At 39.3% G+C, this 17,529-nt stretch overlaps 1 protein-coding gene across 3 annotated transcripts in view; it reads left to right on the plus strand.

Annotated features, from left to right (window-relative positions):
* Positions 1 to 17,529, plus strand: part of pcdh15a (protocadherin-related 15a) — a 512,848-nt gene that overhangs the window by 342,398 nt on the left and 152,921 nt on the right. For all 3 annotated transcript variants that reach the window (XM_049481098.1, XM_049481100.1, XM_049481099.1), the window contains 2 exons: positions 506 to 585; positions 14,710 to 14,803. In XM_049481098.1, the coding sequence (XP_049337055.1) occupies positions 506 to 585; positions 14,710 to 14,803 (174 nt within the window). The remainder of the gene's footprint in view (positions 1 to 505; positions 586 to 14,709; positions 14,804 to 17,529) is intronic.

Genomic DNA, 17,529 nt, shown 5'->3' on the forward strand with positions numbered 1-17,529 from the left:
TATAGCTTTAATCATTCACTTCATTATTAAGTTTACAAAAAACATAAAAAGAAAGAAATCACATTGAATGAGAAGAGGTGAGTCTAAACTTTTGACTGGTACTGTATATTAACATATAAAATAAAGCCAAACAGATAAAACTTTTAAATAAAATCCCAACTTTGTCTGCTGTGAGGTTTTATATTCTGCTGCTGTCAGCTTTGTCAAAACTGTATCAAAACTCCATAGAAATAATCCAAAATGAAGTTCAGGTGATTCATTGGTTTCAGACGATAGCGATGATGTTCTTTTTGCAGTTGAATGATCCTGAATAAATGTACACATAGAAAACGAGGCTCTCTCACTTTCGCAGCCTGAAATCACCTGAGAGAATGGAAGGTGCGAGGGCATGTGGATCTCATTAAGTGGTATTTGGAAAGGGGGGAGGAATTAGATAGTAGCTCATCTAGCGAAATAAGAAAGATACCATCCGTGTTAACCCGACTCTATTTCTGTGTTTCTGCAGGCTTCCGACCGTGAGCTAGATCCAATTACATACCGCATTCAGAGTGGGGATCCGCAGCAGGTATTCAACCTCTCTCAAACGTAAGTGTCCAGGTAATACAGTATATATCACTGGGGGCTACACTTCTGATAAGATTAACATATTTCTGCTGCATAACGTTCTTTTTAAAACGGATACCTCTGCTTTTAAAACCTGATCTCAGTTCTCTCCCTATCTCCTATACTGTATGGTGTATGAGTGTACTGTGAGAGTTAGGGAATGTGGAGGCTTCTATCGTATATTTTGGACTATAAGTAAGCGCACTTAATATACTTTAATGTTCCTAAAAATCATCAGTTCACCTTATGTATGAATTTTACCAGTCAGGTATTAAGGAGAAGTAATGAAACTCTGCTACAGTACAGCGTTATAAGGGTGAGGTTTCAGTGAAGTTTCTCCAGCACTAAGGCTGGGTGCAGCAGCATTAGCATTAGCCGCTAACTGCAGCGCTAGCTCTTTTGCCATTAAGAGGTGAATATATGGCACTGTAGTCTGCGTGTTTGCCGCGTTAAAACAAGCTACGTGGATTGAACCGCTAGCTGATATCACCCTGGGTTACCAGAACACTCCATCAGGGTTCCCCAGTCTAGTGCTAATGGATGGCATTTACACCCTGCTAGCAGTGCAGTTAGAGGATAATGCTAACACTGATGCATCCAGCCTTAGTGCTGGAAGAAACTTTACTCTTAGAGACTCACACATAGACAAAATATTGGAATTCTAAGCTTTCTGTAGATAAACAGAAGCACTTTATTTACCCAAATAAAGAGTTTTCAGGAGAGAAATATGTCTAAATTAACATCCAGCACTCTAATGACTTTAAAAGAAAGTTTCCCTATTGGATGGGAAAAAGGGCAACACCTTTGCTCACATAGATGTAGGCATCCTTATTAGTGTCACTAATGCCCGGATCAGACTACACGATTTTAGCCCGATTTTGACCTGATTTTGTCCGAATTTCAGTGTCGCGAGCGACAAAGGTCCGTGTAGTGTGACACAGTCAAAGAGCAGTAATTTGACTTGAGCGTCGCTGTCGGAGCGTCCGACGGGAAAAGTAGCATGTCAGAATTTTTTTTATTTTATCGCCTAGTTTGACATGCTCCAGGATCTGCTCCCTGACTCTGACCAATAGAAAGACAGAGCACTCTGTGGCGCACAGATGTAAACACGGGAAAAGAAAGCGGCACAGTGCTCCTGCAGTTCTCTGGACCAGAGAAACAGAAGAATAATCTAATAATCATCTAATAATCTACATCATCCATGAAATATTCTGTTTACATTCACTGAAACCTAAGTACCTACATCTTTACCATACCTTAAGTTCTCTCTGGAGTACAAAAAACATGTAATGTCCATTTGGGGCACCCAGGAACGAGTCCACAGTCGCTTTTCCCTCTTTTTTAGTTTTTTTTTTTCAGCACAAAAGCACTTCCATCTCGCAAAGGGCTTCTGTAGCCGTGATTGTCAGATTCTATGCTTTTCCCCCGCGATGACCTACGAACTCGCGCGAGGAGGCGAACGATGATTGGTCGGTGACTAAAGTGTAGTGTTGCCAGTCCCCCGAGAACGACGCAAAACGAAAAATAACTGCTTAATCTGACATAGTGAACATTGTGAGGGACAAAAATGTTGTGTAGTCTGAGCTTGGCATTAGTGTGCCTTATAATCTGGTGCATCTTATGTAGGAAAATAGTCAAGAAAATACGGTGCGCCTTATAGTCTGAAAAATACGACACTTCATAAAAATCCACTGTACACTATATAGGCTAAATTATTGAGACCTGCTCAATCATTATTTCTTCTACAATCAGTGTTATTAAAAAATAGTAACTTTATCCTGTTTTTGTGGAAGTATATGTCTGTACTGTCCAGTTAAGGATTTTTACTATATTCTGGAGCCCTGCTGTGAGGATATGCTTTCATTCAGCCACATTAAAATCATAAGTGAAGCCAGAATAGTGTATGATCCTCCCACTAGTCCTGAAAGTATTGGACGGAGCATCTTCAGGGACTAAACAAGCTGTATCTTTGTCATTAAATGTTCAATTTAATGTAGCTGATTGCTTTCATTAGAAGGATCCGCAGATATTTGAATGTATAGTGTACAAGTGCAGTTTAGGAAACTTTTTTGTGCAATCTTTTAAAGGTCTACATAATGGACTATACAGCTCTGGAGGAAATTAAGAGACCACTTCAGTTTCTGAATCGGTTTCTCTGGTTTTGCTATTTATAGGTAAATGAGTAAAATGAACAGTGTTGTTTTATTCTATAAACTACAGACAACATTTCTCCCAAATTCCAAAAAAAAAGAAAAAAATGTAATTTAGAGCATTTATTTGCAGCAAATGAGAAATGGCTAAAATAACAAAAAACAGATGCAGAGCTTTCAGACCTCAAATAATGCAAGAAAATATAAAAAGTTCATATTCATAAAGTTTTAAGAGTTCAGAAATCAGTATTTGGTGGAATAACCCTGGTTTTTAATCACAGTTTTCATGTATTGCGGCATGCTCTCCACCAGTCTTACACACTGCTTTTGGATAACTTTATTTATGCCAAAATTCAAGCAGTTCAGTTTTTTTCCAGAGTTTTTTTTTTTTTTTTTTTTTTTGGCAAAATAAAAGAAACTCATAATTCTTAAGTGGTCTCTTATTTTTTTTTCCCAGAGCTGTAGTGTATATAGTTATACAAATATAACCAAAAAAGTCTAAACATATCATTTTATGTTAATAAAATGGCAAAAAAATATGAGGGAATAAGAAGGAACAGATTTTTTGTCTTAATGGGTCCATATATCTTGGCAACAAAAGACCACACATTTTTTGATGAAAATAATAACAATAATAATATCTTGAGCTCTTTAGGGAAAGTGTGTATTTCATCGTATTGTGTCGTATTTCTACTGTAGCTGCTGTTACAAATAAGCCAATTAAGAAAAATAACTCTTTTTTTTACCAAAAGTAAATCCTGTGATGTATGGTCTCTTGTAGCACAATGCTTCATTTAAATCCCACATTCAGTGCATACTCTCTCTTAACAGAATTCCTCCATAAGAGAAGCAAATTTTCATTTATTCTATTTAATGTTATAGCGTGTTGTTGATGCTTAGACGGAGCTAATTGGCCTGCAATAGCAGCGCTGAACTCAGCTAGTTAGTTCAGAATGTGTGTACATTCTCTGCTTGATTTAACTCTGCTGGTGCGCTCTCTGAAAAAAAAAAAAAAAGGGCGGACGTCTCAGCTCGTTGTCTTCAGCCCGTGGTCCAATTATCTTAACAAGTGCTTTCCATGGCACTGCTCCTATTAAAGGGAGCGCGGGCCTCTTCTTCAGGTGACACCAATTTGCGTTTTCACAGGAATCCTTGACCTGTGTAGTGTCACCCTCTGTGGAACTAACGGAGCACAAGTTTATATTCCAACTACTTTCAGTAATGTTTCTAAGAAACTGTCTGTGATGAGCTGTGGAACTTTATCCTCGTGGTGCCGTCTCAGTCGTGAGGTATGTAGCTTGTTGAGTGTGTGCTGAAAGTGAGCAGTCAACATCCGTAATGCTCTCAGCTCTAAATGAAACCATGATTAATTACTAGCCTTGAAAATCAAAGAAGCAGGATGAAGTATGATGGCCTTTTGTCAGTTCTGTGTGGTGCAGAGTTCATATGATAAGGTGGAGATGAAGGCAATATGCATAATATTGTAAACAGGGGGGAAAAAAGCACTCTATTAAATAGTACTTCAGAAAACAGCTATTCACAACTTTGATAGTTGTCATGTTGTTTTGTACAGTACTGATACACAAGTTAAACACAAAGCAGCAATTTCTTCTGCAGCTTTTATTCAAATATTTTGTGAACACAAAGTTATCTTAAGTAAAATGAATTGTGAGGTCTTATCTTGTGAGTGAGACTGAACACTGGCCATCATGCTCATGGCAAGGTCTGAAAGTCACATGGGTATACAGGGAATACTGTAATCCAGGGGTCGGAAATAGGCGGCCCGCGAGCATGAAACATGTGGCCTGTGAGGTCGTTTGAACTAAAATGAATGATAATGAAAAAAAAAAGTAAGTAATAACAATAAAATGCTTCTCTGACAAGCTTTTGTTTACATTCCTCCCCTGTCTCTCTGCGTTACTTTAGTTTCCACCTGTTTTTGTTTTTCCACCCATTCTTGGGCTCCCCATCTCTTTGTAAGGCCATTTTTTCCCAGCTGTTTCCCAGTTCACTAGCTGGGGCAGCTGTAGTGTATTGGACCGCGACCCTGATGACACAGGTTTGGTCCCGCTCGTAAGGAGCGACGTGTTTATTTATTTATTTTTCCCTTTTTTTGGGTTTACCTGCTTTGAGATCAACTGTTCTGCAATTGGTTTTAACAAACCTCTTGGCTGGGGAGCTACTAGTCATATTACACTGCATTTTCCAAATCAGATTTTTTTCTTTTTCGTGGCCTGCCATGCGATGGCAAATAAATGCTCTAAATGGCAATATTTTTCTTTGGAATTCGGGAGAAATGTTTTCCGTAGTTTACAGAATAAAACCACAATGTTCATTTTACTCAAACACATACAGCGGTTGGACAATGAAACTGAAACGCCTGTCATTTTAGTGTGGGAGGTTTCATGGCTAAATTGGAGCAGCCTGGTGGCCAATCTTCATTAATTGCAAATTGCACCAGTAAGAGCAGAGTGTGAAGGTTCAATTATCAGGGTAAGAGCACAGTTTTGCTTAAAAATATTGCAATGCACACAACATTATGGGTGACATAATTCAGTTCAGAGTTCAGAGCTGCCGCATCTGTGACCAAGACAGCAAGTCTTTGTGATGTATCAAGAGCCACGGTATCCAGGGTAATAATGTCAGCATACCACCAAGAAGGACGAACCACATCCGACAGGATTAACTGTGGATGCAAGAGGAAGCTGTCTGAAAGGGATTTTCGGGTGGTAACCTGGATTGTATCCAAAAGACTGTAAATAAACAATAAATCATTGTGGTCTACAACCACAAGGTGTTTCAATTTCATTGTCCAACCCCTGTACCTATAAATAACAAAATCAGAGAAACTGATTCAGAAACTGAAGTGGTTTCTTAAGGTTTTTCCGGAGCTATTTATACACACCACTTAACTGAATGCGTTCAGCTCCAATAAATTGCACACATTCTTACACAGATATGCAAATGCACACACACACAACTTGTATAGTCTCTTTAGAGAATCATTGCCAGTGGAATAGAGCATAGGTCTAATGCAAGGCCTGAGCTAGGGGGTATAAAGTCCCCTCAATATTGACTTGTGGAACAGTGGCGTTCTTGGGAACGATGGTGCCGCATTCAGTGCATTCTATTGGATTCTATAGGATGAGTAGGCCGTTCCTGATAGCTGTTTTTCATTGGACCACACTTCACCACAACTCAATCCAGTGTGGGGATTCCCAAGCTGTTCCCTGAGGAGGACACATTTCATTATCAATTTGTCTATTTCTGACATGTCCGTAAGGGATATAATATATATAATATTTTAATAATTAAATAATTAAAAATAAACAGATAAACACTCTAGACCCCCCCTGAGGCTTATATTCACAACAGGTCCATAACAGATGTTATGATGACAGTTTGTATAAGAAGTTACTGTCTCTCGCTCGCTCAGTGCTGTCTATCCGTGAATGAAGCTTCATGAGTGGGTGGTCTTTAGAACGTCTTCCTGTCGGTTCACAGCGGCCTCACCTCGCCAATTAGCCCAGCTCTGCTCCGGCTGCGGCGCTGAAGTCACGGCTGATGGGCCGGCGGTTGGCTGTGCTGCAGCTGCAGTCTCCCGCTCCCCAGCCTCGCAGCCCTCGGGGAGAAGATGACAATGAGCGAGAGAGGGTTGAATACATTCTCGGTGGAGCTGTGGAGCGGTGCCAGTAAAGGCTGAAATGAAGGGCAGAGTGCTTTGCTTTGTAGCCCAGGCTGAACCTCTGAAGGCAACGCAGCCATGTCAGCTTCACCCACAGCTCGGCACCTCCTCTCCATCACTGCTCATATCCTCCATCACCACTCTCAGCACTCACCGCGCTCACTTCTCTCTCTCTCTCTCTCTCTCTCTTTCTCTCTCTCTGTACACCCTGCTCTCTCGCCTCTGCTCTCAGCTCCAAGCTGGAGATGTGCAGCCCAGACACTTCAGACGGGCAGAGAGAAGATGAAAAGAGGGAGTCGAGAGGGAAGGAGATAGAGAGAGAGAGAGAGAGAGAGAGAGACTCAGGCAGAAGGGAGATTTAGAAGAAGTCTGGATTAAATATTAACCTAAAGAGCTCTGTGTTGTGTCCCCAGGATAAACACATAAATAAGAAGATCTGTGTGTGTGTGTGTGTGTGTGTGTGTGTGTGTGTGTGTGTGTGTGTGGTTGTGTGTGATGATGGCAGGACACCACAGCCAAACCTCTCAGCCAGTGAACATGAAGCCCAAAAGAACTCTTGAACCTTTAATACTGTCTTTTTCCCAATCTTTTACACTGAATCTTTCTTTTCTTCTCGCTTTCTTCTTCTCCTCGCCACTCCAACACCCTTCATATTCTGGCTGGAATATCATTACCATATGATACAGCAGCAGAGGAGAGGAGAGGGGGCTTAACAGGCTGAAGCAGGCCATCAGAGATACATTTATACTTTTATACTAGATGGATCCACCGATCGAGGAATTTACCATAGCAATAGTTAACCAGGACCACAGTAGCTCCCTGGATTACCACAGCAACCACTTAAACTTCATGGGGTAGTGTAGCAACCAGCAACACCACAGCAATAGCAATACTTAGCAATACTAGCAGTACTGTCACAGTAATCATTTTTGTTATTGTTTGGATGATATATTGTTCCTGAAATAATTGAAAAAATAAACACGTGATGAACAATGTTACTGTCATAATTTTATGCCACTGATACTTTTATATGGTATCAAGAATGAAACTTCTTTTTTAATGATTTAGTACTGTCTCAACTAATTATTACTTAACCTTAGTTAAAGGATTTTAATTTGAATGAATTTTAGTGCTATTAATGTTTAATAATTATTAAAATCTTAACTAGTGTCAATGATTAATTGAGACATCCTGTCATGAATACTGTTAATTATTTTATCATTATTGCAAAGTGTTATATATATATATAATTTATAACAAACAATAACGTATATTGAACAATAAGCCAATATCATAATTATGGTGACACACCTAAGCAATACCAGAGCTACCTCTCAGCCTAGAAACCACTTTCTAGGCAAACACCTTTATAGTCAAAGATACCACAGCAACCCACTGTTATACCATACATATCAACCACCTCCGACACCATACCAACCACCATACCATATTGGATAGTAAGACAACACCACATCAACCCCATGGTATACCATACATCGCAACCTCCTAGCAATACCTTACCACCCATCGTACCATATTGATAGTTAGACAACACCACAGCAACCCCATGGTGTACCATACATTGCAACCTCCTAGCAACACCTTACCAACCACCATACCATATTGATAGTTAGACAACACCACAGCAACCACATGGTATGCCATACATAGCAACTTCTTAGCAACACCTTATCAGCCACCATACCATATTGATCGACAACACCACAGCAACCCCATGGTATACCATACCTAACAACCACCTAGCAACGCCTTACCAACCATCGTACCATACAGATAGTATTTAGGGTAATTTAATTTTTGTTTTTTATCTCTAGTAATATAATATAAGTCAGCAAAATGATTGAGGTCATGTCCACATATTGAATGATATAAAGATATCATAATAATTGTGACAGGCCGAAGCAATACCAGAGCTACCACTTAGCAAAACAAAAATTGGAAACAATTGAAGTACCTCAGAAACCCCCTGCAGAACCATTCACATAGCAACCACTTAGCAGCACCTTACCAAGCACCTACTAAAATATTCCCAACCAAAATGTAGCTTTTTCCAATATTTCCTTTGGATCTTTCTTATCTTTTTCTCACCACTCCACCCCTCTTCATATTCTCTAGAATATCATTACCATATTATATCAGTAGAGAGGGGGTTTGTGGGAAATGAAGCAGGCCATCAGAGATAAATTTATACTGGATGAATCCCCAGCTCAAGGAATCTCCTCGCCGTGAGTGAAACAAAAATAGTTTGCAGGTAATAAAATATGCTGTTAAAATTGAACTTCATTTTCTTTGGACGTTTCCGGCTCTTTGCAGTGCTGGAGCAGCGGTGAAATCCCCGCCACTGTTTTATTTTATACCGCACTTTCACAGGCTAGCAAGGACGCCTTCAATCTATCATGTAGAGGTCGAGCGAGACGATGTGTTTCTGGGGGAATAAAGTGGTACAACTCAATGTGCCAAGCATACAAACACATGCTCTCTCTCTGTCTCTCTCTCTCTCTCTCTCTCTCTCTCTCTCTGTCTCTCTCTCTCTCTCTCTCTCTCTCTTTCTCACTCTCTCTCACACATTCATACACACACAGACACAGCGAAGGACAGCACAGTACAGTTATCTCCTCTATCAAACCTTCCGCTATATCTGCTGTTTGTGACAGCAGTGTTAACAACATCCAGACTGTCTGCCAACATCTTGCTCTACTCGCTTTTTCTGAGGGACACACACACACTCACACAAACACAAGCCCACACACATTTATATACACATTAGGTTTTTGCACAAAACATAACACTGTTCTTTTTCCGTATTCTTTTTTATTATTATTTTAACTGTTCAGCACGTTCAGCACTTTGCAACACCATAGCAACCCTTTGGAATACCATTGGAACCACTTATAAAGACCACTGAAACCACCTGGGATATCATAGCAACCACTTATTAAGAACACTGAAACCACCTAAGATAATATAGCAATCACTTATCAAGACCACTTGAAACCACTAAGGGATATCATAACAATCATTTAGAAAGACATCTGAAACCACCTGGGATGTTATAGCAATTACTTATGAAGACCACTGAAACCACCGGGGGATATCATAGCAACCACTAAGGAAAACCACTGAAACCATCGGGGGTATCATTGCAACCCCTTACGAAAACCACTAAAGCAACCGGGAGTATCATAGCAATCACTTTGGAAGACCACTGAAACCACCGGAGGATATCATAGCAACCACTTAGGAAGACCACTGAAACCATCGGGGGTATCATGGAAACCCTTTACGAAAACCACTAAAGCAACCTGGAGTATCATAGCAATCACTTTGGAAGACCACTGAAACCACCTGGGATATCATAGCAATAACTTTTACAGACCACTGAAACCACCTGGGATATTATTTCAATCACTTATGAAGACCATTTAAACCAGCTGGGATAGCATAGCAATTACTTATGAAGACCACTAATACCTCCTGGGATGTCATAACAATTACTTAAGAAGACCACTAAAACCACCTGTGATATCATACCAACCACTTTTACAGACCACTGATACCACCTGATATATCATAACAACCAGCAACCAGTCATTACGATCTCTAAAACCACCTGGGATATCATAGCAATTACTTAAGAAGACCACTGAAACCACCGGGGGGTATCATAGCAATCATTTAGGAAAACATCTAAAATCACAGAGGGCTATCATACCAACCACTTTTACAGACCACTGATACCACCTGTGATATCATACCAACCACTTTTACAGACCACTGATACCACCTGTGATATCATACCAACCACTTTTACAGACTACTGAAACCACTGGAGGGTATCATAGCAATCATTTAGGAAGACATCTAAAATCACAGAGGGATGTCATACCAACCACATTTACAGACCACTAATACCACCTGTGATATCATACCAACCACTTTTACAGACCACTGATACTGTCACATATTAGCCTGTGTCTGTCCTGTGTTTTTCCCTCTTTTGGTTTTCTGTGCTCCTGCCCTGTTTTCCTGTCTTGTGTTTCCAGCCATGTGCTTTTTTGAGCACATGGCATTGTTTTGTTATTGTTCTGTCTCCGCCCTAGCCCCACCCTAGCCCTGCCCAAGCCATTAGTGTTGTCACCTTGTGTCTCATTTGTAACTCCGCCCCCTCATTACTTCCACAGGTGTCCCTAGTGTGTGCCTGTGTATAAATACCTCATGTGATCCATTGTTCTCTTTCGTGCTTTCGTGCTTTGTTTGACCGTGTCCTGTTAATCTTTCCAGATCGTGGTTTAATGTTTTGTTTAGCCTCAGACCTGTTGTGTTTTTTGTAGTGATGGCAAACCGAGGCTTTCTGAAGCACTGAAGCCTTTTTCCTAATTGTATCGAAAAAAGGTTCATTACTCGGAGCTTCATAACACAGTGGACATCAGCGGCACCTGGTGGGCAAAACCTGAAAGTGCTTTGTGTATTTAAAGGACGAGGGGTGTTTTTTTGTCTTTTTACAGTTTTTAAACCTGTTCCAGTGCATTTACATGACATTTGAGGTTTAAATAAAAACTGAAAAAAGGAAATGGAAGAATACTTTGATGTCTGGATAATTTAATGCATTATATTAAAAGACATAACTGTAATATATTTTTAATTAATATATAATACACTTAGAATGTACCTTGATAGAGCACACTGGAGAAACTACACTTGTAATTCTAATTGCATTCACATTGTTGCTTTTTTCCCTTCACCATGTTATTAATCTGTTAATATACCAAATTTTAAAATTATATTATTCACTATTATTCACATCTTTCCAAGCAGGGTTTGTAACATGTATCACTAGTCCATTGCCTATTTTTCCATAGGCAAGGCTCATGTAGATATGCTGCATGGGGGATATGGAAGAATTTGATGAAAGAAATGTATGCTCATAAAGGTGAAGGTGCTTGTGTAAGGGGCAGGGGGCACATATTTAATGGACGTGGTTATGTACATGTGTAATTTAGTTTTTATTTAGGAATAACATTTTTTCCACAGTGCTGGGGTTCAGTTGGTTATTTCAAAATATGTTGTCATAAGGCAACACTTTTACTGGATGTATGCCATGACAGTACACACATTGAACTATGAGGATATATATATATATATATATATATATATATATATATATATATATATATATATATATATACATAATTATTGTACACTCTTACAGAACTAATAAAATGCCATATGTCTAAAAGGCATAGTTTTCTTTCAAAGTTTATATTTTCTAAATAATAATTTTCTACCTTATTTGATGGCAAAAGTTCAAAGTGTTCCCAAACTTCAGAACGGCCTCTTTTTCTTACTGGTTCCATTCTAATATTTTATTATCTACTATCTATATCTTATCTATCTATCTATATATGATCTATCTATATCTTATCTTATATATCTATCTATCTCTCTCTCTCTCTCTATCTCTCTCTCTCTCTCTCTCTCGCTCTCGCTCTCTCGGTCTCTGTCTCTGTATCTGTATCTCCGCTAACAACCCTCGAACTGCGCGCCAGGATTTGCCGCTTTTGAATCTTTCCCTGAAGCAGTCACGTGGTTGTGTGCCGAAATGAAGCTTCGGACGTCATTGGTCACGTGATCTTTGTAGAACGAATCAAGCATCGGCTCAGTGATTCGAACCAATGCGTGTCGTTTTTTCAACACACGCCTCGAAGCTTCAGGTTCAAGGGTAGCATCACTAGTTTTTTGTCTTCAGTTTTCCAGGTTTGCTTTATGTAGTTAGTTTCTTTGTTATTTTGGCCTGTTTGTTTCAGTCTTTTAGTTTATCTTCTGGTGTATAGTGTTTGTTTCAGTAACCTTTTTCTTTATAGTTCTTCCTTAGTGTTTTGTTAGTTTATTTTGTAAATATGGAGAATAAACCTGACTTGCGCTTACATCCTGCCTCCTCCATGTTACAGATACCACCTAGGATGATATATCAACCACATTTTCATTTTTTTACTTTGGGAGAATGAAAGATTTAGGCTAATTCTGGGAAACTTCTGTTGGTCCGTTCATCAAGAAATGTTTGGCACAGTTAAGGGACACTGTGTGTTTAAACTATAAAGTAAACTAAAAAAAAAAAAACAACACCAAAATGGAGATACCGTTGTATTGTTTTCATTCTACAGCAATTAAACGCAGTTTGGTGCCTGTGGGCTTGGGCTTGGACTAAAATGAATGAGAGCGAATGGGACTAACGAGGGATGAAAAAACAGCAAATAAACGAGTGAATTTGCCCTGAGATATCTGAAATGTTGTGTATCAGAAGAGCAGAAGAACAGTGGATGGGTGTGTATGTGAATAAATGGGATCCTATGGGATAAAAACGTGTGTAGAAGGTGAAGGAGTGCACCTATCCGAAAGCTATAAGCCTGTGTTACACAGTCAGACTGAACTGACCAAAGAATTTAAATCAGATAACAATACAGTTGCACATTGCTTTGCATAATTGGATGTTAATAGGTAGACGCATGATGACAGCTCTGACTCTCTGGGTGTTTCACTATAGATATAAACACACACACACACACACACACACACCGTAGCTTCTCTATCTCACTGCAGGACACTGCACTGGTCCTTCCCACAGAGCTGCTGGCCTGAAGGTGGTATAATAGCACCCTTATGGGCTTATCAATGGCTGCTGTGAGCGGGTTTATGCAGGCAGGGCACGTTTGGTGTAGACGAGCTCTGTCTCCTTCCCCGCTGCAACCGGCATTAATATACATGAAGACATTAGAAGGGCATATGATGCTGCAGTTTTGTATGGAGATAGGGGTGAGGAACTTCAGGGCTGTGGGCCAAACCCAGCTCCACTGCACTGGGGGAGCGGAGACAGCTTTAATGGGCTGCTTCTGCAGTTATTAGGCTGTCAACCAGTTCTTTATGTGTTCTTCCGAGCTGTACCGCCGGTGTCGGTCTAGTCCGTGAATCGCTTCATGAAATGCTTTTCATGGGTGTTTTGGGAGCTATCGGCTGTTGCTTTCTGCAGAGGGTCCTGTCAGTGATGCCGTTTGGGTACCACCGAGTTTGCTGTTTTGATTAAAACCCTGAGTCTTAATGTGTTTCAAACTGTTAAGCAGTGTTTTAACTCCGTGCATGCTCTGATTTTAATACCATGGCTAATAGTTTGTTTAATTTGCAACCTCAAAATGGAAATTGACTTGATTTTTTTTTTATGAACCCAACATTTTTTTTATGGTTTGCCAGTCATTTGTTTTTGTGCATAATTTCCACATTCTAAAAAAGGGGACAGGGGCTATTTAGGGTTGGTAATTTCAAACAGATGGTTTTAATCATGCTTTTGGCACAAAATCTGTATCCACAAAAGATGGAAGCCCCTATTTTAGCAATCTATTGCGCACCGGTCAATTGCATATGGTGCAGCTTGATTTAGGGGTGTGTCAGTGTGTCTTTGGTATCAGGAGGGCGCAAAAAAATACACCTTGCGCTGATCATGGGTGTGTTTTGGGGGTAATGTGAAATAAACCAATCAATGTGCCACTTATCTTTCACTTTAAAAGGCAGATGAGCTCTGACTCTCGTATCTTAACAGCACAGCACTTTTGTGTGTCTCAACAGAGGATACTGACCTGCACTTTCATGCTGTGAAGGTACGCCAGCAGCTAATTTAAAGAAACAGCAATGTTATCTTATTTTTCTTATTGCTGGGGGTGTATGTGTTTTCAGGACACACAGTGCACACAATGCTCCTGCATGGCTAATATAGGATTGGGCAGATGACTGTTGACTGTTGTCATGGTTTTAATTGGTCAGCGGCGCGACTGTGTTTCCAGCCACCAAGATAGAAACATGCCAGAAATTTACCTGAACACACCTCACTTCGAGATCACCACGCTCATCGTCATAAATATATTCCTAAACTCCAACACTATTTTAACAGCACAGGCTCAAGGTGTGAAAATAGACAGTTCATGGGGTGTAAGGTAGCATGGAGCATTGTGACGCATGGGTGTACGATAAGGCCTGGAGTCTTTAAGAGCTAAGATGGGCAGAACACAACACATCCTGCCTTCAAAACCACATTTTTTTGAAAGGGAAATCCATTACTTTTTTCAACAAGACAATGCAAAACCACATGCATTTATTTATTTATTTATTTTATTATTGTTGTATCTGATCTAAGTGATATAAATAAGCACTGTAACACTGTTTAACAATGTGTAACAATGTGTTTTTTCTTGTCTTTCTGTTTAGTATAGGTTTGCTGCTCTTGGATAAGGCTCTGGACAGAGAGACCACTGACCAATACCGCCTCATCGTCACAGCCTCAGACGGACATCCGGGAGGGGTAAAGCACAACTGTTTTATAAAACTCTATATAACACTAGAATCAATATATACACTGAGCCTCAGGGGTCGGCTTGGGATCTCAGTATATCCCCTGTATATGTTGTGAGGTATTATCTTGTGAGTGAGGTTGAACACTCTTTAATCCACAATGTAAAATGTGTACCATCATGTATAAATCAATACGCTACAGAAAGCATTATCACCCACAGTAGACAGTAGAGCACAGTGGATGGTAATTATCATGACCGGCAGCATCTGGCTAGAACTGTCCATGTGATAGACAAGCTGAAGGCTCCCTGACAGACATCACATCAGTATTTAAAGCAGGAGCTTCCACAGGCATATCCCACAGGTCAGGGCAAGTTCATATTTTATAAATTTAAACACATTTACAAGTCTCGCATTAATGTGAAAATTAGGGATTATCACTTGAGTCCATTCATAAATCATTCATCATTAGTTGAGTGTTGGGCTCCTAAGCTGGTGCGTTTTCTGGCACAGTTGCATATCAATAGAGTTAAAGAGAAGCCAGCAGTGAGACACTGTTGGCATGGCCAGCGGTCACCTGTGCACTTCATTAAATGTAAATGTGACTCCGCTGCCAAGCTCTGATAACCGAATGAAAATTCTTTCATTTAATCACTCGCCTTAATGGGCCAATTTCTCACAGCTGCTTATGCTCTTCATTGATAGTAAACCCATGCTTCCTCTCTCTATCTATCTTCCTCTCCTCCCTCTTTAAGCCTCCTGTGTTTTGTTTTCTTTCTCTTCAGATTGTTAAAATTATGAACAGTATCATTTTCAGACTGTAGGCAAATTGGATTTGCTTCTCAAATCAGATCTGTTAATATAAGTGTCTACAGTGTTATTAGCAAGTGATCAGATCATTGCAAAGCTCTGCATTGGTAAGAGTCTATAACTGAATATAATAAAGTTTGAGTTTATTATGCTGTAATTGAATGTGGTTTGGATCTGATTGACAAAATTCTAATTTTATGTTTTTTGGCTATCATCTGAATTCAATCTATATGTGTCAAAATTCAGATTTCATGTCTGGATTCAGTTTAGATGTGTAAAAATTCAGATTTCATGTCTGGATTCAGTTTAGATGTGTAAAAATTCAGATTTTATGTCTGGATTCAGTCTGGATGTGTAAAAAATCAGATTTTATGTCTGGATTCAGTTTAGATGTGTAAAAATTCAGATTTTATGTCTGGATTCACTCTAGATATGTAAAAATTCAGATGGCATGTCTAGATTCAGTCTGGATATGTCAAAAGTCTGATTTAATGTCTGAATTCAGTCTAGACATGTAACAATTGTGATTTAATGTCTGGATTCAGTCTAAATATATCAAAATTCAGATTTCATGTCTGGATTCAGTCTAGATATGTCAAAATATATAATATTAATTAAATAAATATTATTAATACAAAAACTGAAATTTAGGATGGCAGTCTAAACATAGCCATATAGGTGCTTCATCTCATCGTTCAAACAGTGCCCCTGTTCAATTGAGATCAATCTAGGTTTGTCATATTGCAAGTGATGCAACTGACATCACATTTGAGATACGCTTTAAGTGTCCAGAGCGTCCAGACTGAAATGCATTTCTCTACAAAGTGTGTAGTAGTGTAATAGCAGTTCAAACCATCCCCAAATCCAAACCATCTTGTATCTGAATTGCAGAAAAAAAAACTGATTTCATTGGTTTCTTGCTGTTTCTTGCAGACTATCAAAATACAATACTGGATACAATCAAGCCTAAAATACCTAAAATCAGATTTGGAAGGGCAGTCTGAACATAGCTATAGAAGTGTATTATTAAGTTCCAAAAGTTTACACTGTGAATTTGTCGAGTTAATTGTTTGTCTTTTTTTAAATCTAATTTGAGCTTTTAGACTGAGACACTTTTGTAAAAACAATATTTGTAATTGCATTGTCAAAGTCAAAGTCAAAGTGGTTTTTATTGTCATTTCAGCTATATACAGAGTACACAGTGAAACGAAACAACGTTCCTCCAGGGACCATGGTGCACATAAACACAGTGTAGACAGAACAATAGTGCAACAGTACAAAAGTGCAGACAGACAATACAACACCATACAGACAAAGAATAATAAATAACATTTATTATTATCCAAACCACATAAATTGTGGTTTGGATCTGATTTTGCAAGTAATGCAGAAGACACTGTGAAATCTGATTTGAGTGTCCAGAGGAACCAGAGTGAGGCACATCTCTACAAAAATAAGGTTATGATCACATTGCAAGACCAACCCCAAATGTGGTTCAAAACGGATTTGCAAAAAGTGGATTTCAGGATTTTTCCTGCTGTTCACACTATTAAAAATCAATCTGAATTTAGTCTTGTCACATTTATACATCATTTCGTCTTCCAAACAGCCTGCTGGTCTGTGAGCTTGCTGTTTGTTGCATTGTGACGCAAATAACACTTTGAAGTTTGATGATTTGAGAGTTCAGACTGTCTAGTCTGGATGCAATCTAGGGCTGCCAGAAATCGGATCTGATAGCATAATATTTGCAATGAAGATGTAATGTTGCATCATGGCATTATTGTACCACACACACACACACACACACACACAAATTCAAAGTGTCTGCATGAAATTGGAGCTTGAATAATTTTAGCACTCATTAACTTGCCTTTTTCCCTTTGCTTTTCTACTTGCTGTTAGACATCGCTTCCAGGTCTTTTCTAA

The sequence above is a fragment of the Astyanax mexicanus genome, chromosome 7, assembly GCF_023375975.1.
Source record: "Astyanax mexicanus isolate ESR-SI-001 chromosome 7, AstMex3_surface, whole genome shotgun sequence".
NCBI classification, from domain to species: Eukaryota; Metazoa; Chordata; class Actinopteri; order Characiformes; family Acestrorhamphidae; genus Astyanax; species Astyanax mexicanus.